The sequence below is a fragment of the Podarcis bocagei genome, assembly GCF_964188305.1.
Source record: "Podarcis bocagei genome assembly, chromosome: 8".
Lineage (NCBI taxonomy): Eukaryota > Metazoa > Chordata > Lepidosauria > Squamata > Lacertidae > Podarcis > Podarcis bocagei.
In genome coordinates this window covers 60,124,889-60,149,592 of record NC_138133.1, presented here as the reverse complement: position 1 = coordinate 60,149,592, position 24,704 = coordinate 60,124,889, and the positions used below count along the sequence as shown (strand labels likewise).

The 24,704-nt window shown below is 42.0% G+C and overlaps 1 protein-coding gene across 1 annotated transcript; it reads right to left on the bottom strand.

Moving 5' to 3' along the window:
* Window positions 1-10,252: 10,252 nt before the first annotated feature.
* On the bottom strand, window positions 10,253-22,850 carry GDAP1 (ganglioside induced differentiation associated protein 1). The gene is made up of 9 exons (XM_081204965.1): window positions 22,762-22,850; window positions 19,773-19,810; window positions 17,304-17,392; window positions 15,752-16,022; window positions 14,770-14,962; window positions 13,582-13,755; window positions 13,128-13,222; window positions 12,400-12,514; window positions 10,253-12,019 (listed from the first exon to the last, which is right to left on the bottom strand). Exons 4-9 carry the CDS (start codon window positions 15,866-15,868, stop codon window positions 11,637-11,639), a joined length of 1,077 nt encoding a protein of 358 aa, XP_081061091.1. The 5' UTR covers window positions 15,869-16,022; window positions 17,304-17,392; window positions 19,773-19,810; window positions 22,762-22,850; the 3' UTR covers window positions 10,253-11,636.
* Between the last annotated feature and the right edge of the window lie 1,854 nt (window positions 22,851-24,704).

Below are 24,704 nucleotides of genomic sequence, written 5' to 3'. Positions count from 1 at the left end.
AACAAATAATTAACAAATCTGTTTTATTAGCAGAAAAGAAGTAATCTGAGCTGATGATTTACTGGACATCCATCCCATCTGGGGAGAGTCTAAATAAATGGATTATAAGCCATCCTATGTTGGGGGGGGGGGGAATGTTCTCAATAATCACTGCAGTTGATGGGATTTTTTCCACAAAACAATAACTTCATCCTGGTGGCCCAGTCCTCAAGAGTGCCATTTAGTTGGGATGTTGCTCTGCCATGCAAATTTGCTTCAGAAATGACAGCATCACTGGCCATTACTCTCTACCTCACAAAAAAATTTAAAAACTTACACAATGTTCTGGATTAGTGCTGTGCCGAACATTTCACCTGCTTTTTTTTTTTTTAAAAAAAAAACTATTATCCATCAATTTATGAGAAAGGAACTTACCTTTGAAAATTACAAAGGGAGGATGTAAATTTCTGCAAAAATCTTGCCCACGGGATTAAGGATTTCTGTAGCGCTCACCTTAGTTTCAGGGTGGCTAAGGGGTGTTTATGAGTGCATTTCCTTTCATTCTGCATTCTGGAATTGGTGGAGAAGATCTGCCATAACCTCTACATTCAGTGAAGGGATAGTATTTGAGAAAACTAATAAATACATGAATTTAGCAAGGGCTGGAAATAATACCAGCTAGCTTTCTCATGAGGCCAGCCTGGCAACATCTCACTTGAAGAAACCAAAACTTGATATGTCCTGGTTTGTTTGATAATGACAGTGCTTTTTTTCTTGGGGTACTTGAGTGTACACAGTACCGGCATCTTTCTATCTAGAAGAAAAGCACTCGATCAAAGTGCATCACTTACTATAACAACTTCATGGTGAGTACCAGCACCTTTTTGTCTAGAAGAGAAGCACTGGATAATGGTAAGCCACTGGAAAGACATCAGACTCTCTGCCCAGTAGATTTTGGAGTAGGATTACCATTGGCAACAAGGGGGGGGAATGCCTCTGGCAATGGGTTAGAGACAATGGGCCAAGGAGACTGACAGGGTACTGGAAGCGGAAGGGGGGGAGTTGTTTTCTGCAAGTGTTGTTGGGAAGGAGGAAGTGGGCAGAACTCCATGTGGGAACTGAAGGGCAGCAGCCATGCTGGCTGGCTGGAGCAGGCTGTTACAGAGAGACACAGGGGTGGCACTCAGGATGCCCCTGAATCCAGTGCTATACTGCTGGGTAGAACATGCAACTCTTCAGATGCAAATGCTGTGAAGTCTCTCTCCATAAAAACTCAGGTTAAATATGTGTGAACAAAGCAATATTTCATAAAGAAGCTAGTGTCCATTGTGCCTCATTTTCCCCCAAGGAAGCACAAACACCAGTTAAGTACCAAGCTCCCTTGAATCTTGCTACTGCTCAGCAGAGATTGAGGGGTGGGTGGGCAGAAACACTATATTCTCTAAAGTGGTCTGCACTCTGCAGACTTCCTATGTGCCTGTGTTGCCAGGAAAAAAGTCATGGCATCTCCAGCTGGGCTTTCCTGTAAGCCCAGTAACGGAAACTGACTACCATGTGTTCATTGTTTTTGTTTTTAGGTGGTATTTTTATTGACCATCTTTGCTAAGGCGGATGGGGAACATGTTTTAGCAACATCTGGAGGGCCAAAGGTTCTACATTCCTGAACTCTATCTTCCTCTATACATAAAAATGTAAGGCTGTCATCATGCAGCCCCCATTAGATTTGTAGTGCCACATCACAATCCTGGATTTGCATGGAGAAAAACCCAAGAGGCCAAGAAAAATAAGCATCATGGTTACATGGAGTGGGAAGGGTATAAATGTAGGGTTTGTGGAGGCAAGGGCTATCAATTGCTATTAGCCATTATGGCTATTCTCGGCTTCCACAGTTGGAGGCAGAAATGCTTCCAAAATCCAGAAGCTGGAAACTACAAGAGGGGACAGTGCTTTTGTGCTTGAATCCCCTGCTTGCAGTTTCCCCACAGGCTTCTAGTTGGCAACTGTGAAACCAAGATGGTGGACCATGGGCCACTGGCTTGATCTCACAAGCCCTTCTTGTGTTTTTATGGTCTTAATGTTGGGGAAATGGCAGCGGGGTTGGCAAGCAAATGAGCTGGGACACCACCTAGTATATCTATTTAAAAAAAACCACTGGTGGCAATTGGGTAATAAAGCCTCTCATGTACAAAGAATACTCTCCGGCACTGCATGAAGTGAATTCAAAACAGGGGGTGCAAACCAGATGTATTGCTAAATGTATCCCTTGGGATTGTGTCAGGTTTTTGGTTTTTTTAAAGTCTTTTGTTTGTTTTGTTAGCAGTTAAGTACTCCATGCTGAAACTTTTGCCGAAACTTTAGCAATGTGCCATTATTTATTTTGATATTCTTCTCACAAGCATTTCCTGGAAGTTTTGAGTGGATCTCTCTACAAAGAAATCAAGGCCCTTCTCCCTGTGCATGACTACTGCTAGTACAAATTTTTTAAAAAGCTATAAACTACAGGATTTTTCTTGACAGCTGAAATCTCCCATTTATAGAGATTAGAGGTCTAGGGAAAAAAGCTAAAGTAAACTGTAGTGTTCTGCTGTCTTAAAACACACAAAACACAAAATTTATGATGCTGTTCTGGAGACAATCCTAAACATACTCCACAAACTCTTTATAAAAGGAGTCATTTTCCCAAAGAAATAACTCTGTGTTCCAAAAGTTTGGTTCAGTACATGATGCCCATGTTCAAAGCTTAAATGAGTTAAAAGCATCACAGTTCTATGCTTACCATGCAATCCCCATTTTTAAAAGAGACTATTATGTGGCTCTTGATGAATTACAAACAACTGGGCTGTTTTTAAAGGATGCTTTTTTCATGTGATGCTGTACTTTATGGTATAAATACCATCACCAGTCACATTCAGGCTTGTTGTAAGCAAATTCAGAAGGGGGGGGGGGAGGAAACGAAGTTGCGTGAACATGCTCCAGATCTGATTATGAAAGCAGGAGATGTTCTGTGTCTCGCTGAATGTTTTACCATCACTGAAAATTGATTAATTAGGGACGTTGGTGGCTTTGACAATTCCCCCAAAGACAGCAATCTGTCTTTCTTTTTGTCTGTTTCTGTCTGTCTGTCTGTCTGTCTGTCTGTCTGTCTCTCTCTCTCTCTCTCTCTCTCTCTCTCTCACACACACACACACACACACACACACACAAAACTACATATTGTGTCCTTTTTCTTTAACTTTTAACAAAAGGGAAGAAATGTTATGGCTTTGTCCTTAAATGTTAACCCACAAGAGGGGTGAAAGTGACATGAAACAGCCCAGAACGATATTCTGACATGGCACAGGCAGGTAGAAAGTTTTGGTTCTTTAATATCTCTTTTCATTTTAGTTGTTACACTCCAATGATGCTGCGTGGGGAGGGGGAATTTGTAGAAACCACTTGAATTCAGCATGGCTGGATAAGAGTCACATCCATTACTTTGCCCACTTTTGCACCTAACCCCACACCTATCACTGGCACGGTGTCCCTGGAAAGTTTCCCACATCAGGATGTTGCCCTCCAGCTCAAAACAATTCCTCACACCTGGATTAAGTGATTGATTTGTGGACTGATATCATCCCCACATAGCTTTCAAGTGACAGGCACACCACTTCAGTACACCTGACACCCGCAAAACTTGCCTGATGTGATATGAGCCTCATGGAGAACAGTGGGAGGACCTCCAAGAGTTGGAGCTGGATGCCCTGGGGGAGAGCCCTAGAAGGTTGGGGGAGCCAAGAGTGGGACCCCAATACTGCGGTACCTCAGTTTAAGAACACTTTAAGCCCTATTTAACAACTATTCGGTTTACGAACTCCACAAAACCAGACCTTTACCTCGGTCTAAGAACAGAATCTGAACGGTGGAAGGGCACCAGCAGCAGAAGGCCTCATTAGGGAAAGTGTGCCTCGATTTAAGAATGATTTCGGTTTAAGAACAGACTTCCAGAACAGAATAAATTTGTAAACCAAGGTACATGTCTGAGCCCAAGGAGGGGAACAGTTTAACTAGAGAGTAAGGAGCTAAATACAGAGGAGGTTTGACAGTGAAGCAGTACCATATTTATGTATAAGCTAAACAAACTATAGCTTAGGGCCCCACTTTCTTGGGGGGCCCAAAAAAATTTAAAGGGGAAAAAAACTTGGATAAAATACATATTTTGTTATGTGCAAAAGGCTTTAGATACCTATTAGGTCCATAAATTACCATATAGCATATAGGTAAAGGGACCCCTGACCATTAGGTCCAGTCGTGGCCGACTCTGGGGTTGCAGCGCTCATCTCGCTTTACTGGCCGAAGGAGCCAATGTACAGCTTCCGGGTCATGTGGCCAGCATGACTAAGCTACTTCTGGCAAACCAGAGCAGCGCACAGAAGCGCCGTTTACCTTCCCACCGGAGCAGTACCTATTTATCTACTTATACTTTGACATGCTTTCAAACTGCTAGGTTGGCAAGAGCAGGGACTGAGCAACGGGAGCTCACCCCGTCACAGGGATTTGAACCGCCAACCTTCTGATCAGCAAGCCCTAGGCTCCGTGGCTTAGATCACAGTGCCACCCGCATCCCATATAGCATATATTCAACACAAAAAGCAGTAACAATTTGTTGTTGACAAAGGACAGCTGGACATATAAAGGGCCCTATTAGCTTCAGTAGCTTAGGGCCTCATCAAACCTAAATCCAGCCCTGCAGTGAAGGGTTCTGCTCCTGCGATATCAGATGCCTCTAGCCAGGCACCTACTAGAGTGGAGACACTACTGCTTCCCCTGGCATTGAGGAGCCTTCCCCTTTGGGGGAGGCAACAAAGTAAGTTGGATACTGAGTCACTGCCAACCCCACCTCCATCACCCAAGGCATGAAAATGCCAACACCAGTGCGAACAAACCTCAGAGATTCAACCCACTCCAAAGAGTGCCTGTTTGCTTGCCTAGTCTGGAGACTCTACCCACTTGCCATATTAAGAGCTGTCTCCTGCCCACTTTTCAAAAGGAAGCAGGGCAAGGGAGCATGTTGGTGTTGGATCAATGTCTTAGCTTGCACTTAGCAATGAAATTCACTTGCTGTCCCCACCTTTATGCTTCCAAACGATACTGCCCTGTTATTGTTAATATGATTTTGCAGCCCTGCAGCTAAGATGGGAAGTGACTAGCCCACAAGAATTTTTAAAATGACCTTCATTTGTGGAACAAAAATGGCCGTAGGAGCAGGGAAAGAAACTTTATGGCTAGCTGGAGAGGTAGTAGCCAAAGGTAAGAAGCCCATTGCTGTTGAGATTAAGGACACAAGTTACTCTTATTTCCTCTCTTTTTTCCTATTGCTTGTTATTGTTTGTGACTGGAAGATGGCTCAGGCCTGACCAACCTGTATATATGTTCTTGATAAATTAATGTACTCTTTTAATGAATTGCCTTGATTTGACCTGCCACAAGCAGGCACTTCTATATGCCTTTATGAAGATGTGCTGTATTGCTTTGGTGATTCCCTAGCCACTTCCCTGTATCTATTTTCAAAACACAAGGAGAAAGTAACATCAGCAGCTGCTTTTAAAAAGGTCCCAAAATTCTGCTAAGCTTTCCGGCAAATGTAGGCTTGGAAAACACTGCCATCTGGTGGTATTTTGTTTTTCTTCAGAGAAGACAGTAAAGGTCACGATAAGTGAAATGACATTGTACACCCAAGGAATTAACTTTCACCGTTCAGAAGAGTGAACACCTTAACACAGAAGGAAATTGACTCTGGACAGATTTAGAAAGCATGAGAGAGGGCGCATGAAGTGTCCACTTTCACTACTGATAGTCAAATAGTAGATTTGCCATAGCAGATAATATTTGAATGTTGCATTTCAGAATCACATCAATATGATGTGTCATTGTGGCTGTCCAGTTCCAGAGTTTCTGCTATGCATATGTATAGCAGAATGTTACAATACAGTAAGTGCTGATTCACTGCAGTATATTAGCAAGAATGTTAAAGCAAAATTTCAGTCATTCATAAGGGCTTTTCTCCGGAAGTTAGGTCCATTGAAAATAACTAAGGTTACTTCCAACTAAAGCCAGTTAGCACTGGAGGGGAAAGATGCTACATATAAACAGTGTTGTGTGGTCAAATTAAACTATGTTTCTGCAAACAGAGCATATCCAGTTCATCAGTTTTGCCAAAATAACTGGGTCATGGAGTTAAATTATATTCATCTGTTTCTTACTGCCTCCAAATGTTTCCCAAATAAAAAAAAGAAAAGAGTGTTTCTCATTAGTGCGACTAAGGAGAGAATCAAAGTATATTGTTAAATCATTAGTGCTATGAAATAGTAACCAGAAATTTCAGCAAGTGAATTGCCATTTCGGTGTTGACAGTAATTTTAAATTGGCAGGGTGGTACCTCCCAGATTACATCTGGTACCTTGTGAGTTGATCATCAGGTTCCATAACAACTGTTACAGAGACAATGGCCCATTCAAATTAATGGGTATAGGCACTCAAGAATTTAACACTCCAATCCTATTGAATTTTAGGCAACAAATGTTTACTTAAGAAACAAGAGTTTCTCTGTGTTTAATATTTGGCTGGGATTTAGTTCCATCTGGGATTTAGTCCCGTCAAAACTAATTTCTTAATGTATTTAGATGAGGTTAGGAGGGTTCAAAAAGTTCCAAGGAAAGGGATGATGCCAATAAATTTGGCATTTGAAAGAAAGAGGAAAATGCTAGATTATTGGTGAGTTCCTTTAGAACGGTTTGGAGATGTGATTGGTGAAGGGACTCCTCATGTAAAACTAAGTCCTGCTCTTTTGCAGGCATTGAAGAGTATCAGTAATATTTGTTATTGTTTTGGCCCATTTTCATATACAGTGGTACCTCGGGTTAAGTACTTAATTCGTTCTTGAGGTCCGTACTTAACCTGAAACTGTTCTTAACCTGAAGCACCACTTTAGCTAATGGGGCCTCCTGCTGCCGCCGCACCGCCGGAGCACGATTTCTGTTCTCATCCTGAAGCAAAGTTCTTAACCCAAGGTACTACTTCTGGGTTAGCGGAGTCTGTAACCTGAAGCGTATGTAACCTGAAGGGTAACCCGGGGTACCACTGTATGACTATTAGAAATGCTTGCCAGTTATTGGTACAATATGAAGCAATAGGCATTGTTGTGCCTTGAACCACTGTCCACAACACAAAACTTCATTTGAGACTTCATTTGAAACTTCCGTCATTTGGTAAGGAAGAGGGTGGAGATGGATTCTTCATAGAATTGTAGAGTTGGAAAGGGCCATGAGGGGTATCTGGTCCAGTTCCTTACAATGCAGGAATCCTCTGCCCAATGAGGGGCTCAAACCCACAACCCTCAAATTAAGAGTCTTGTGCTCTACTGACTGAGCTATCATCTAGATAAGTATGTAACCTAGCATGTGGTGCCTATGTGCCCCTCCACACTGAGATTACATTGGAAAGAAGCCTCCCATTGTAACCAATAGAAGGATTTTCTCAAGCCCAATTGCAGGACAGTGGTGGGTTGGGGGACTCACAGATGAGAATGATTAACTCTCTCCTCTGCAGCTGTGACTGCCACTCCCACTGCCAAAATAATCCTCCGGTCGCTGCATTAGGCTTCCAAAAAGCCTTTTACTGTAGCCAAAAGAAGGCTACCTCATGCCTAATTGCAATGGGGGAGAGGCTATTTTGGAGGTACTAATGGCTGCAAGAAGTCCCATGGACTGCAAGAAGAACAAACCTCTCCATTCTTAAGAAAATCAGCCCTGAGTGCTCACTGGAAGGACAGATCGTGAAGCTGAGGATCCAATACTTTGGCCACCTCATGAGAAGAGAAGACTCCCTGGAAAAGACCCTGATGTTGGGAAAGATGGAGGGCACAGGGAGAAGGGGACGACAGAGGACGAGATGGTTGGATAGTGTTCTTGAAGCTACCAGCATGAGTTTGACCAAACTGCGGGAGGCAGTGGAAGACAGAAGTGCCTGGCGTGCTCTGGTCCATGGGGTCACGAAGAGTCGGACACAACTAAACGACTAAACAACAACAACAAATGGCTGCAGTGCTTGAGCTGTACCCATGACAGTTTCTCCAGATTGTAAATGGGCTCCAAAAAGGTTGGCAACTCTTGCATTATATGCTGACTTGGCTGAAAACCAGTATGGTCTTGTGTGTCAGCTTGTGTATCCATGGCCAACACTGGCAGTTTCCCACAGCTGTTGCATGATAATGGCGATGTTGATGATGATGATGATGATGTCAGGTCCCAGAGAAGGTTACAACAATTTAAAATACTGTATTAAATGTTTAAAAGTTTGCAAAGAATACAATCACCAAAAAAGTAGGGAAGGTCCTAAAACTACACAAGTAAACCCCAAGCACCCACAGAACAGGCTGCCCAGTTGGAAAGGCTGGGGTGCCCTCTCCTAAGTAAACCTGATCAGAAGCCCTGGTATATAGAGGGCCAAGAAATACAGGACCTTGAACAGCTCTAAGTGAGCCCTGCTGGCTGAAACGCTATCCTACTAAGGTAGATGTAGAAAGGTGTCACAGCAGTGAGATGAAGCCAATTGGAGCCTTATGCGGACTGACAAAACCTGTGGCGTGGTTGCCTCTGCCCTTCTAGAGGAACCACATGGGTTGTTAAAGGATGTATAGTACTAGAATTTGTGCTTCAGTACTGTACGTGTGTGTGTGTGCCATATTGCTTTAGAACTGTGTATTAATAAAGCATTAAAAATATGTCCTGAATCTTTCTTGGGTCAAAAATAAGAGGGCTTCGTGCTCTTGGGCTGCCTAAAAAGAAGAAGACACTGTGCTGGGTAACACACACTGCAAGGTCCCAGGATCATGAGCCATGACACTGCTCATCGATGGAAAGAGAACGTTATACCCAGCCTATCTCAAGCCTTTGCTTTCTGCTGCTTCAGTTTCTGTGTGCCTGCAGTACAAGAAGACAAACAGTGGTCTGCCAGCAAGGACTCTTTCAGAACCCCCAAAGGATGTCACTTGACAGTGACAATCCAGCCAAACTGCAGCCCGCCCACCTAGAATGGAATAGGATATATGCCCAGCTAGCCCAAAATGAAATAAACAGCTGTCAAGAGTGGGATTTTTAAAATACAGTAGCTAAATCCTATCTCCTTTTCTGATTCTAATCATTAGTGTATTCAATTGGAAAATGTTGGGATGGGATCCAAAGTTTTCTCTGTAAACTTAGTCAGACATTGCCATGCCTGCACTGCGACTTCTCAGATTTCCCTTTCCAATTGCAGCTCCCTCGGCAGCTCTTTGTCAGTCATGTGCTTATGTCCTGCTTGCAGGTTTACCAAAGGCATCTGGCTGGCCATTGTGAGACTAGCATGCTGGACTACATGGGCCATTGGCATGATCAGCAGGTTTGTCTAGGATCAGGAGCTCCAAAAAGCAGAGCATATGTAGGAAAGTCAGGTTTGATGAGTTGAAGAAACAGTTGACTAAAGTGCACGGGTTGGGTGTGTGAAACCTAAGTTAGGGTTACCAGACGTCCCCGGTTCCCGGAAACAGTCCCCGGATTTGCAAATCTGTCCCTGGACAAATTCCATCCCTGGAATGTCCCCAGATTTGCAAATCTGTCTCTGGAAAACGTGGCAGCCTCAGCAGCCTGGAGCTAGCTTGGTAGTGCAGTTGGCTCTGGCTGGCTTCAGGAGCTGCTTGCTGCTCGCTGCCATGGCACCCGCCATTTTTCCTCACCGGAGGAAGGAAAAGAAGCTGGAAAAGGGAGTAGATAGCAAGGACAGGGCAAACCAAGGGACACTAAGAAACCCCAGAGCAATGATCCAGCTGATGGTTTCACAATCCAACAATCCAACTCCTCAAGTACCAGGAACCTGTGCTTATGATCCAAACTACCAGTGGATATTTCCTGACCAGCAGGGCAAGTGTGAACACTTTCCCCCTCCAGGGGAAAAGGTTGGGTATTACAAGTGGCTTCTTCTGATGTCCTTTGGAGATAAGGGCTCCTCCCTTCCTTATATTGGGAAGACCTGTGCCACAGAACAGAAGATCCTATCCCAGGGTTGGATTCAACTGAGTCCTACTCAGAGAAGACCCATTGAAATTAATCAGCTGAAGTTAGCTGTTTCCATTAACTTCAGTGGATCTACTCTGAGTAGGATTAGCATGGGATATCAAGTCCCAGTGCCAGATAGCCTTCACACTCTTTCCAGATCTAAAATATAATTACCCCACACTACTAAGATTTCATAACCAAACTGCTGGTTGGTAAACCAATTTTAATCAGAAAGCAAAATACAGTTCATTGGACACAAATCTGTTTATAAATGCATGTGTGTGTGTTTTCTGAAGATATTATATTTGTGGAGAGGACATTTTCTGAGGCACATTATGGGCTACATTCATATACAGGCACAAAAAAATATGCTTACATTAAAAGAAAAGCAACACCCCTATTAATTTACACTCACAATACCCAATGCATGATGCACAGTGCTTCAGAACAGACTGATGATGCATGACACTCCTGTGCGAAGAATAATCAAGGTGTCTCCTCCTAATGGGCAATCCACAGAGGTCCAGTGCCTAACCGTTATTTGTGCCTTGGAAACCCGTCTGCTATGTTCCTAATAACAATCTACTTTTCATGTGCTTCCCTATTGTGATTTAAATGTGTGCTGCTCTGACAAAGTACATTCAACTAACTGGTGTTTTAGGAAAATGTGTTTTAATCCAGCCATGGTGCAACATATAATTGATGTAAAGCTCCTCATTTTTAGAAGGCCCAAATTTACATAATATATAAGTGGTGGATTAGCAGAGGGCTGATCACACTGAATGATGACAAATGTTGAATTGCCAAATGACCACATAAAGTAAAATATTAAGGAATGGCTTTTAAGAGAGAGAGAGAGAGAGAGAGAGAGAGAGAGAGAGAGAGAGATGGGAGAGGGGGGTTGTGTATTATTTCCAATTGCATATTGCCATATGAGCCACAATTTGAAAAGGAAGTTATATCGGCTAGAATCTTGAGTACTGGAAGCAGAAAGAAGCCTGGAGATTATCCCATTATTTTAACCCCCCCCCCCTGCAGCTCCAAATGCCCTCCTGAACAGCATGAGTTGAGAGGATGAGAAGTTGACCCAAATCATGTAGAAGTTGACCCAAATCATTACATGAGCAAAGCACCATTTGTGCAGTATGCATGGTCCTTTCCCCTCCCACAACTTTGGGTAATCCAACCTTCTTCCGGCACTATGCCCCATCCTGTGCTGCTCAGAAGAGTCCTCAACCATCCAGAGAGATTTTTTTAGCAGTAGAAAGTTCCATTCCATAGTTTTCTGCTCCCAGTACTCCAGATCCAAGCTATTCTTTCATTTTTCTTCAAGATTTCATTTCTATAAGTACCTATGCGACAGCAGAAATCTACTCATATGGGGTAGCCATATGGTGCCCGCTGATGTGGCTGGACTACAACTCTCATCATCCCTTACTAATGGCCATGAGAGTTGGCTGATGAGGGTTGTAGTCCAACCACACCCGGAGGGTACCATGTTGGCAACCCCTGTACTAATATATAACAATGTTGTGGCCCATTACATCCTTGGTGTAATTGGTGGTCCTTTCACAGTTTGGCAAGAAACATCTACAGATAACTTTGCCTTGCTCTAATGGATGACAGCACATTGGGAAACCTCCTCCGGAGACACACCAAAGCAAAATACCCGATTCCGGCTAAGAAGCCAACCAAAAGAGTGGTGCCAAAAATTCTTGGTGCCCTCTTCTTGGCCACTCGAAATGCAGTTGGAAGAACTGCAGAGATTAATATGTTGTTGACATGTCCTAAAACCTTGTGGAATGCTTTTCTCTTCAAGACACGCTCATAATAGGCTTCCAAGTTAGGCCGCTTTCCGTTCCCCCAGTTTCTCCTTGCCAATCCAATGAACTTCAGTCGATGCAATGTAACAGCAAGGGATACATCGGCCAAGCTGAAAAACTGACCGCAGAGCCAAGGCTGGTGTCCATTTTCTAATCAGAATGAAGGTAAAAAAAAAGTTAGGGCCTAATAAAAAGTAATAGGATGAGAAGGACCTCAGGCCTTATGTTTCTGTCACTGTTTTCTCTATTATGCTCAAATAGCCATCAGTCCCAGATTGTTCCTGGAAAAGGCATTAAATTGTTTGTTTATTTGCATTTCTAAATTTTCAATCTTAAAGCAACAAAAGTGCTTAAACAAGAAAACACTGGGAACCTTTGACTTAACCAATTGCAGTGCTTGGAATTAACTAGTTTCTTTTTAAAATGTGCTGATCAAATGTCTGATGTGCAGTGCCAATATATCGAACAATATGCTGCTTTAACTGAGACAGCTACACATTGACCAAGAACTAAATATGAAAATTTCCCACCTGGAGTCTCTTCATTCCTTCTTTGCAGCTCAGTCTCAACTTGATCCAAAACTTTTTCCAGCTCATCCAATATTTTCTGTAAATACTTTATGTTATCATGATCCATCAGTTTAGACTAAGGAAAATAAGTAGATAATATATTTAATCTGCAGTCCCATTTCCTGGGAGTAAGCCCCATTGAACATATTGCGATTTACTTCTGAGGAAGCGTGCATAGTATAGTGTCATAAGCCAGGCATCTATGCATCCAGAAGTGATCAGTGGAGTGTCGTAGCTAGAATGGCACTGCTCACCTGACTTTCAAACACAGAGTGTTGTTGCTGGTTCCTGAGAGGTGGAGGGGCAAGATATGGGGAGTGCAGTGTGGGTGCAGCAACAAGAGTGTTCGTTTGGCATGATCACCAGGCAACACTCTGCTGAACTCTCCAGGCCTTGCCCCTCTCAGGAACAAGCAGCAATGCTCAGTATTTGGAAAGAAAGTGAGCAAAACTGGAACCCACTACTGGTTGCATAACAAAACCAAAACAAGTATAGAACAAACAAGCAACAGTAATAGCAAGTAGTGTGGCCACAAAAGCAGAGTTATTACAAAAAATTCCCCTTAACCTTGACTTCTTCTGAAGATACATACATGCAATGACAAGAAATATATCACATTAATATCACATCCAAAGAAACAGCAGCATTTTAAGTTGGGTTTTTGACTGTCAGATATTGTCCATTCTTACTTTAAGACGTTTCTGCTTCGCTATATAGGCATCTTGAAGATCTGGGTTTTCTTCTGCAAGTTTCTTTAATTCAGACTCAGTATTGCCTATTTGGCCTGAAGAAACAACAATGAGCTCATTAAAAACTAATAAACCACGTCCATCAAAATACCTCTGTACAGCTATCTATATTAGAACATATCAGTTAGAAACTCTTTGATTTAAGAACTTGCCAAATGAGCGTTGTCTGCCTGCTCCAATATCTGACATACTTTAGTATAAACACCTCTCTGTCACTGATGCAGATTTAACCCCTAAATGCACTAAAATTAATTTGATGGAAAACAGTATTTTTTTAAAAAATGGTGTTGTTATTGTCAACGGAAATAGTTTTATGATAAACACACAAAAATAGAGTTAAAGCATTCTATCTAACACTGCACAAGCAGAGTTCTCATCAGACAATGGTACATACTACGAATTCTAGTTGTGGCGTAAGCTGGGATCATAGAATCTACTGCTAATTCAGGATGTAGAATGCAGCCATGTGTATAGGCATCCATTGGCAAGGAATCCAGGAGCTCTCTGTAGTGCTGAACCCTGGGATAGTACATGCTCCCTTCTTCTGGAATCAGCCTTGGAATTTTTTCTGGGGTGAAAAATTAGATAGATAGATAGATAGATAGATAGATAGATAGATAGATTTACAAAGATGATGGTGAGAACAAAATTGAAGGATCAAAGTTTAAAGTCTTAGTCACTGCAATACTGTGATTGGAGAAGGCTCAGTTGCAAACCTTCATGCTTTCAGGCAACAGTAGGAGAGCACTATTGCCTCATTCAGTGGTACTGCACAAGCTTTCTTTGCAGGAGATCCCAGGTTCAATCCCTGTTGCTTCTAGTTAAAAGGATCAGGAAACAGCTGATAGGGAAATCTCCTGCCAAAGTCCCTAGGTAAAGGTAAAGGGACCCCTGACCATTAGGTCCAGTCGTGACCGACTCTGGGGTTGCGGTGCTCATCTTGCTTTATTGGCCGAGGGAGCCGGCGTACAGCTTCCAGGTCATGTGGCCAGCATGACGAAGCTGCTTCTGGCGAACCAGAGCAGCACACGGAAACACCATTTACCTTCCCACCGGAGCAGTACCTATTTATCTACTTGCACTTGGCGTGCTTTCGAACTGCTAGGTTGGCAGGAGCAGGGACCAAGCTCACCCCGTCGTGGAGATTCAAACCACGACCTTCTGATTGGCAAGTCCTAGGCTCTGTGATTTAACCCACAGCGCTACCCACATCCATTTTGCCAAAGTCCCTAGAGAGTAGCTCTCTCCAAAGTCCCTAGAGAGCTACTATTAGTCACAGTAGACAATAATGGGCAAATGGACTATGAGAGAGATGGGAGTAATAAAATCATAACCCATGTCAAAGAGTGGCTATAATTTTTATCCCAAACCCATCCCACAAAGTTTCCTAATCCCATTTTTCAGTGTGCCACAAGGACTAAACTGCACATTATGTGACCCTCCTGGAAGCATTTGGGCATCTGTAGACAATCGGTAACATTTGGGCAATCGTTTGGGCACCTGTAAACAAATCCTCATGCAGCAAGGTGTAACACACACCCAACATTTACATTACGAAAAATCACCAAAGGACTCTTCTTACCATTCACAAAAGTTTCTTCAAGGTAGTCGACAATCTGAGTTGCATCACAAATTATGTTTTCTCTGTGGACGAGTACAGGGACTTCTCCGGATGCATTTAAACGCATAAACCAAGGCTCGTTGTGTTCACTCAGTGGAAGGCTTACATCATGCTCTTCACATTTCAGTCCCTTTTCAGCAATCACCAAACGCACCTGAAAAATATATATGAACATTCTTGTTGAAGATTTACAGCTGTCTTATTAAAAATACACATTTCCTATTAATAGAGTTTGGAAATACACATGAAGAATCTGAAACTAACAGCATTATTAAAACATTATACATATAGCATTAATTAATTAATTAATTAATTAATTAATTTGTTGTTGTTGCTGCTGCTGCTGTTTTGAAAATGAGTAACATACTATTTAATTTGGTTCAACATTGCAGGTGGATTCTGGTAGGGACATTCTCACAACATGATACCCATTAATTTCCTAAGTGCACTCTGTGGTCTCTGTAAAGAAAACCATGTATGAAGGAGCAAGCAAATATTGTTTCTCCCTTTTGCTGCTCAAATTATTTATTCTTGGAAACAGCTAACTGTTTTAAATTGAATAAAATTCTATGACAGGTAGTCAGTGTGGTCCATTCTAGATGTTGTTGGGACTACAGCTCCCATTATCCCTGACCCTTGGCCATGCTGGCTTGGGCTGGTGAGAATTGAAGTCTAATAACATCTGAAGGGCACCACATTGGCTATCCCTAGACTATGACAATTGTAAGGGCTCTGAGGCCTGTTTATGAAGCACACTGGGCTCCCCTTTCCCTACTCTCCCCTCTCCCTCCTTTTTTCTCCAAATGCATTCCTGCAGCTGCATTTAGATAAACAGTGTCCATCCACACCCAGCAACCACCTTTTAGGTGGGCAAAACATACAGAGGGAGCTGTCCGGGTTCTGAAATCTGACATTCTTAGAAACAGCCACACTAGCTACTCACCTTTTGGGAACTGAAGGACTGAGTCCAATGATAGAGGATCAGTTTGTCATCTGTCTTCAAATATACTTCAGCTGGAGGCATTTCCCCTGAAGCCTGGTCCTCCTTCTCTTCTGCCATTTCACCTTTTCTCTCGGCTCAACTCACCACTCCGAGATTCTACCTATGAGATTTTGCTCTCTCGTCGTTACTGAGTCTGCTCCATGGACTGAGCATGCTCACTGCTGACAGATGAAGCTGCTGTTCTGACGATGCCCTTAGACTCCCTTGGAACCTGAAATGGGAGAAGTGTTGAAATTGCCATCAGTTTGAACCTAGGGAGATTTAAAAGAGGCACAGAGGGAGAACAACAACAACAGAGGGAACCTATATAAATGCAGAACACAAAGAATTGGAAGAGGGTTCTCTTGTATGTATCCTATTTTCTAATTTGCAAAAAATAAAAAATAAAAATGAAGGCAAGACATTGTGATTCCAGTCAAGAATTTAAATTTGAGGCAGCAAAAACCTGATTGCCAGACAGCCCTCCAAGAATTATTTTATTTGATTTTCACAAGTTGAGAAAGGAGGTAAGTTCCACAAAGAGAAGATTTTTAAAGAGAGCACAGGAGGCTATGCTAATCCCTTGCAATCTCAGCCTTCCATTCCTCTACTTCTACAATTTGATTAAACTCTTTCCTTGAATTTTAATGGTTCCTCATTACACTCCATGTTGATTAATTTACCTTGCTTTTGTCAAAGATGGTTGCATATAATTTTTTTCATATTTCAGCATTAGCATGCATTTAATGATGTCAAATAAAATGTGAACTGCTGACAGCAGGGTGGAAATTACAAATAAAAATAAATATGTTTTAGAACCTAGGGAGCACAATTGCTTGTGTGCATGAATGAGATGTTTTATTTTCTGTCGGCTACCATAGCCAGCTTATAAAGAAAGGTGGGGAGCCCTTCAAGAATATATAAAAAAAGAAAAAGCAATGTTAAGTAATGTTAAATAGACTATATGCAAATACAATAGGGGATGTATTGTGAGACATTGTCTACATCTGGCTACTACCAATGTTCTGAACAAGGGCAACATTCAGAAAGTGAAAATTGGTGATGTAAAATCTATAAATACAAGACCAAAATTTGATGATGGAACTCCAGATTAGGCAACTTCCTTAATAAGAGTGTCAAACTGCAATCCTGTACTGAATTAATTTGGGAGTAAGTCCTATTGAAGTCAATGAAGCTTTCTTCTGAGTAGATATGAACAGGATTGCATTGTCAGAAACAGCATTTATATTTATATGCAAGGGTATCACTAATCAGACACATTAAATCTAGATGAATGAATTATAGAAACGTAGCCAGAAAAAGGAAGAGTTCTACAACAATTTAAAACAGGGATTGGGAACCCTTGGCCCTTTGGATGTTCCTGTACTACAAGTCCCATCATTCTTGACCACTGGCCATGCTAGCTGGAGCTGATGTCCAACAACCCCTGGAGAGACATAGGTTCTCCATCCCTGCCTTAAAGACAAATACATATACTGTGGCACTAACTTACTTTGAGAGGAAACAACTTCTGATGAAGTACACTCTTGTCTATTATCAAGATTCCTCGAGATTTCTTGCTGTTTCTAGAAATCACACAGCCTGTAGGAGTGATGAACATGCATCCAGTAAACAACATTTCCCTGAATGACCACAAGAGGTCTCCATATTTCGAGAAATGGTTGAGGAAATGGAAGGGGGGGGTTATCTGTGTCCTACAGAGAAGTTCAAAATGAATGAGTTTTCGTTTTTCTTAACCAGTTATATGCATTTTGAATCCATATATCTTTTTATCTATCTCTAACTCAGGGTGGCTTACAACAATGTAAAAAATCATAATACAATAAAACATATATTAAAATGCAAGGCATACACACAAAGAGGAAAGTTTTACTTGAAACCCCCAATGTGCATATAAACTATATTACGTGAGATAATTATGAATCATGTGTATATGTGTAAAGCAACAACAACAAAACCCTCAACTCCAAACACATCTCTGTTCTACATGAGACTGACCAATGTGGAATCTGAAATCTGCTTGGCTCTTTTCCCATGTTTCCCTTGGGAATTTTCCTGGGGAAGAAACCCCAGCCATTTTGGAAGGTGCTTCCTGTATTCCCAATTGTACATAATTCTATACAAAAACAAATGTCTAGAGTAATGAACAGACCGAAGTTCTGGAGCAAATTGAAGGCACCTGTGATCATGATTTCTCTTTAAGGACATAAGGGCACTGCTTTCTCCCTCAGTGCCTCATTCGTTGGCAATGAAGGTGGCAACCATTTCAATTTAATACCAGAAGTGCCGTACAAATTGGACTATCATATTGTGTGCTATCATATTGCACTAGGAGCGTAAGAAGTCACCATTCAGATAAGTTCTTTAAAAAGAAAAAAAGACTACTTTTACTACTACTACTCACTGCTCCACTCAAATCATAAATGTGAAAATGTGATCTGGAAGCAGGGGAATATAAGGATGGACATGGAGAAACAACAGCAGGGCACACAAATACAATACAAAAGCCATTTAGCTGCTGTTAGAAACTTTTGTATCCCTTGTGATGCATAACATGACTTAAGTAGCATAATACCGTACTCCAGTTTCCTAGTTGTCCGTATTCAAAGTTAAGACCCTACCCTTCAAGTCCTAAATATACCGTATTTTTCGCTCTATAAGACGCACCAGACCATAAGACGCACCTAGTTTTTGGAGGAGGAAAACAAGGGGGAAAAAATTCTGAATCCCAGAAGCCAGAACAGCAAGAGAGATCGCTGTGCAGCGAAAGCAGCGATCCCTTCTGCTGTTCTGGCTTCTGGGATAGCTGCGCAGCCTGCATTCACTCCATAAGACGCACACACATTTCCCCTTACTTTTTAGGAGGGAAAAAGTGAGTCTTATAGAGCAAAAAATACGGTACTTAGTAGTGAGATCCACTGGGTCCCATAGGACTTTCTCGTGTGTCGTTGCCTTTAAGAGAGGGTCCAGGCAATTGCTTGGGATTTTTCCAAGCTCTCTTACACGCTTGCTTTGTAATCTCAGCAAGTCACATAAGGTCCTGTTATATCTGCAATGTGAGAGTGGTATGTAAAACTGGACATCTTACCTACAGATCTGCTGCCTGTGTGAATTGAGCCTCAGATCTGATTACTAAGTACAAAATACGGGGATTGCTACATTTTGTTTTAATAAAGAGATTTTATTTCAAAGACTACAATTGAAAAAAGATTTATAATGAAATTACATTAATGATAAATGCATTCTGCTGTTCTTACCTTACTTTATCCTAGCCTTCTATTTTTTTAAAAAAATTAAACATCCCAAACAACTAATGTACTCACTATGGCAAAACTTCAAATTTAGATTGCATTTCATCTTAGAAATGCAGAAGAGCAAAAACAGAGTCATCCTATACATGTTTCCTTATGAGTCTCAACAAGTTCAGTGTAACATATTTCCTGGAAAGTGTGGTAAGGATTGCAGGCTGACTAACCAGACAAATGAATGCATGTTCTCTTAAACTAAAATATCATGATTATATCTAGATGAAAAATCATATTAGAGAAGTGACTATTGTGATTAAATTCATATAGCAACTCAGCAGAAAACATTTATGATCTCTAGGAGTCACCCTGCTCTGAAACAACTCATTTAGGGTGACAGTCTAAATTAATTCATGGATCTACTCTGTTTACATGCTCTCCCACTGAAACCCCATTGAACTGTGTAAGTGATTTTCCTGTTGCTTGTGGTATTATTATGCTTATATTAAAATCACACTGTCCACAGAAGAATCAGAGCTACCTAAAAGGACAAAACACTCCACTACCCCACAATTTTTTTTATTTAAAATGTAATCACCACAAATCAGCATTTTCATTTGCAAATGAAAATTAGCTAATTCAGATTAATGAAGCATTTACTGAAGACTCCTTGAATTAAAAATATCCAGTTAGAAAGAAACAGTGAAAATACAAACCCTGGACTTGTAACTGAGAATGACGTTGACTGTGTGCCCTGTGTGAGAATGGGAGGGAGAAATTAATAGAGCAGGCAACAGCATGTGTCTGAAATAACAACGTGCATTCAGCAATGCCACAGTACTGTAGACTATTATATCAGCAGAGAAAGAAGCAAAGCAGAAAATCCTCAAGAGAACATCTAGCTATTTTTCTCAAATTACATAGAGAAAAGTAAACCCAAAAGGGAAAACATTTTATCATTTGTCTTGTCTTGTCTTGTCTTGTCTTGTCTTGTATTGTATTGTATTGTATTGTATTGTATTGTATTGTATTGTATTGTATTGTAACAGTGAATTTTTATACATTCTTTCATACACCAGGGAAAACAAAGTTAGCAGGAGGAGAGAGGGAAAGCAAATCCCAGTTCATCCACTATCAGAAGAGGCATCTGCCCCCATCTTTCCCTCTGAGAAAGAATGAACTGTGTCCATAGGAGCTAACACCACAAAATATTTGAGGGGGCTGGGCCCCCACAAAATTGATGGCCATTCCGGACCCTTGAAGTGTCCCTATTCTCCAGGGACATCCCTGATTTAGAGAAGCTGTCCCAGTTTCTGATTCGATTCCAGAATGTCCCACTGTTCCTTAGGATGTCCCTATTTTCACTGGATAAAAGTTGAAGAGTATGGAGTTATCTGACTCCCCCGAGCCATCTGAAGGCAATCCTGTATAGGGAAGTTTTAAAAAAATGTTTTATTGTGTTTTTATATATGTTGGAAGCTGCCCAGAGTGGCTTGGGCAACCCAGTGGTAAGATGTGTGGGGTTGTTGTTGTTTAGTCATTTAGTCGTGTCCGACTCTTTGTGACCCCATGGACCAGAGCACGCCAGGCACTCCTGTCTTCTACTGCCTCCCGCAGTTTGGTCAAACTCATGCTGGTAGCTTCGAGAACACTGTCCAGCCATCTCGTCCTCTCTCGTCCCCTTCTCCTTGGGCCCTCCATCTTTCCCAACATCAGGGTCTTTTCCAGGGAGTCTTCTCTTCTCATGAGGTAGCCAAAGTAGATGTGTGGGGAACAAATAGTAAAATTATCGTTATGGAATGGGATGTCCCTATTTTCAACAGAGAAATGTTGGAGGGTATGCCATTCCCATTCAAATGGTTTGTGTGCACTATGTCATGTGATCAATTATGTGGGGCAGGGCTTACCCGAGCCCCCGCAATATTTTATTCAAGTTGGCACCCCTGGCTGTGTCCAACAATGATGACCACTTAGGCCAAAGCCCTGCTTAAGAGAGCTTCATCTGTCGGGGAGGGGATGATGGAATTATGCATCCAATGCCTTTATTTCATTGTGTGCTGGCAGAAGAGGAGCCCTACTGGGTCTATCTTGTCCAGCATCCTGATTTCCAGCACAGGCCAGCCAGGATACTCCCAGGAACTGGAGTAAAGATCCAAACTCTATTGTTGTCCAGATCCAAACTCTATTGTTCGACTTACACCACCTTTTTTGCTGGCTTAATTTATGCTGGGTTTCCAGGTCACATGACAGAGCTGAACAGGGTTAGAATCCAGCCTAAGTCCCCCCACCCCCTCTGGTCCTGCCCTCACCACACTCCTCGTTCTGGATTAACACCAGTTTGGGATCCACTGGGCCCAGCTCAGCCAGCTGAATCAGGATGGGGGAGACATGCCGGCATGTGTCTGGCTGAGCCAAGAAGTAGGGAGAACATGAGAAAACCCTGCTGGGTCGGTTCAAAGGCCACCATCCGGTTCAGTGGCCATCCATATATCTATGTGGGGCTATTTGTGATTCAGAAGTTGCTATTCAGAGGCATACTTCTGGCAGTGGAGGGAAGTCCACCCACGATTTCCTTCCATATGTAACAGCCATTAACACTGCCAAAGAGCAAAGGAGACCAAAGCAGTGTGAGAAGATGGACGAGGAGAAGAAGAAAAAGGCAAACAAGAGAGATAGCAAGGCTTATGGGCAAGACTGCATCATGACTGCATCCAGTCAAAAACTTGAATTGCATGCCATCAGTAAGTTTTACAATTTGTAGCTAAGAGCACATATGTTTCAAGGAAGATAAGCACGTCTTATCCTGCCCATTCTACAACAATATTGCTGAATGTCCATTTTCCAAATAGGTGAGATGAAAACATGTCTAGGCCACTCAGTGAGTCTGCAGCTGAACCAGGAATTCATTTGACATCAATAGCCAAAATGCTATTCACAAGGCTAATTTCCTCTTCCAACCCCCCCCCCCCCAAATAAAGGCAGCCTGCCTTTTGAAAAGTTGTGAAAAACCAAATTATTTTCTCATGTATCACTGATCTCATGTATCATTGCTCCAAAGTCAATGCAGCTATGCTCTGTAACTTTCTGATTACTGCAGGTTGTATTTAAAAAAACAAAAACAAAACAAAGGAAGAGTTAGTGATTGGAGGTGGTGATATTTTAAAAAGACATATATTTCATCTTTTTAGAATTTATATTTCACCGGCATTTCTCAGCCACCTGAAAAGATAGCTGGAAATATTTGTGCATGGTGGATAAATATAGTGCTCTCCGGTGCTTTTTTCCTTTTTTAAAAAAAATGGTATTTGAAGAAGTGTGCATGCACACAAAAGCTCATACCAAGAACAAACTTAGTTGGTCTCTAAAGTGCTACTGGACATCTATCTATCTATCTATCTATCTATCTATCTATCTATCTATCTATCATCTATCATCTATCTATCTATCTATCTATCTATCTATCTATCTATATCTCTACTGCATCAGACCAAAATGGCTACCTACCTGAATCTTAAAAAAATTAAAAAGTTTAGGGGTACTCTCACCATTTTATACTTCAAATCGGGAAAAATAAAAACAGTAAATGGACAAAAGTACAAAGATTCACACATTGTTTAGGGGCATGAGTACCCTTGCGTACCCCCAGGGGGGGAAGCACTGGTGCTCTCTCATTTGAAAGCATTTTTAAATTAGTGATAGAGATACCTGGATAATTGAGAGGGTTTTGTCTACTCCATTTTGTGTTAACACTTTGGTACTTCCACCACAGATGGTTGTGTAACACCAAAGAGAATATTAGAGACAGAGAAAGAACCCTTTCAGTCTTCACTTTTCATTATGCAAGGAGTTGCATGCTTCTGTCAGTGCCACAAATAACAGCAAGCTCTCACACAGAACACACTCCCATATCTTGAAACACTGAGTCAGCTGCTGCTTTAATATATGGCCCAAGAAGTTAACACTCTCTGCTCGGGGACCATATGCCCTCCTCCCGTTTTTGCTTGATGTCAGCTTGATCAGGACAGGAATTAAGTCTCTCTTAACCACAGCTACTTTTGCAAATGTTTTATCAAAGCCTTTGAATGCCTGGCAGCCAATGGCCCCACTGGGTACTGGGAATGTGATCTGGGTCTCCGAGTGGAGGAGCAGCATGACCATATTTATGGCTGTTGCTATTCTGGGGCAAGCATGCTGCCTCCTCTCTCCTTGGCACCAGAAGCACATTGCCTGTCCCTTCGTCTTTCAACACTCACTTCTAGCAAGAGAGGATGAAGTGAAACATACAGTTTACTTGGGAGGAAAATTGCTTGCATGCATCAGTCTTTTTAATGGGGGGGAGGGAGAATCTTGACTGGATACCCACCCTAGGTATCCACTGTACACAATAACATGGTTTAGTGGCAATTTAATACGCTTCTTATATTTAGGCATTATAGATCTATAACTCTTGCAGCCTGTTCTTTACTTATAAAATACAGCTAATCTCAAGTGTTGGGTCATACAGGTTCAAGGCTGTGTTGGGTTATCATCACCTACCACATCTTGGCTTGCCGTCATATTTAGCAAACTGTATAAAGCAAGCATCAGCATGCTTGTTGGGTGCTGCAAACACTGCAAAATTCCTACAAGTGAAACACTTTTCTGTAGGTATTAGCATGCAGCACAGTTGTATATTTGCCACTGTTAATGCTCACCTGCACATCTGTTTTACTACATGTACAGGCACTGGAATGTTGCAGTGAGCGAGAGCTTCAAAAATGAGGTTCAGATCTGTGTGATTGTCATGTCTCATGCTCTGTTTAGAGGCAGAATATTAATTATTATCCCTGTTGGCATTTCATTTCATTTCATTTACATCTTCGACTTTACCACCAGATGAAATGTAGCTGATGGGTCTCAAACCCTTGGTATTTGCCAACATGTGAATACAGGCTCCAGTGGATTGAGTCAAAGAGACCAATTGTGGGTGCTGTAGAGAGAAATGAGGGACAGATGGGACTCGTCAACCTGGGAAGGCAGCCCATCTAGGAGAAGGAAAACTCTGATCCTAAACCTTTCTGCCTTGTGGCTATATTCATTCATGAGAAAGGCTTGGGAAGTAAACTCTGAGGAAAAATATGTACATGCTGCCAGGTGAATCTTCTTTGGGAGAAGAAAAGGCTAAAGTGTAAGTCTTACACAAATCCAGACTGGAGTCCCTAAGACGGTTGGAAGGCGTCTTGTATGCCTCCTTCAGCAACACCTGCAGCAAAGCTAGTGCCAAACATTTTGCTCTGCTATCCTTTGGACCACATCAGTGAGACCGAGAGGGGAATACTGTCATCTGGGTAGCCCAGGACCTCCATACACACTGCCCAGGCTTGCACCCCAAAGAGGTCACTTTGGTGCTGCTAACACAGCAAAAACAACACAGGAGGCAGTAATTATAAGTTACTGGTCTCTGCAGACACAGCAGGCAATGTGATTCTCCAGCGGTTTGACTTCACCTCCAGAGGTGAATTCCATTGCCTCTTGAGACAGGTGAATGCCAACAAATTTGTGTGTGAGAGAGAGAGAAGGGTCTGTGAAAGTTAATGAGCTAGAAACCATGGTGCCTCATCTTCTTCAGAAACCTCCACTGAATAGTAGAAGTGCAATGAACTTGCGTC

Excerpts from the sequence above, each read along its gene's own strand:
- GDAP1 (XM_081204965.1), bottom strand. The coding sequence starts at position 15,868 with ATGGCAGAAGAGAAGGAGGACCAGGCTTCAGGGGAAATGCCTCCAGCT. Across the intron at positions 12,515-13,127 it reads CGAAGCAGAAACGTCTTAAA|TCTAAACTGATGGATCATGA; the intron begins GTAAGAATGGAC and ends TATTTTCCTTAG. Across the intron at positions 12,020-12,399 it reads AAGGAATGAAGAGACTCCAG|AAAATGGACACCAGCCTTGG; the intron begins GTGGGAAATTTT and ends CATTCTGATTAG.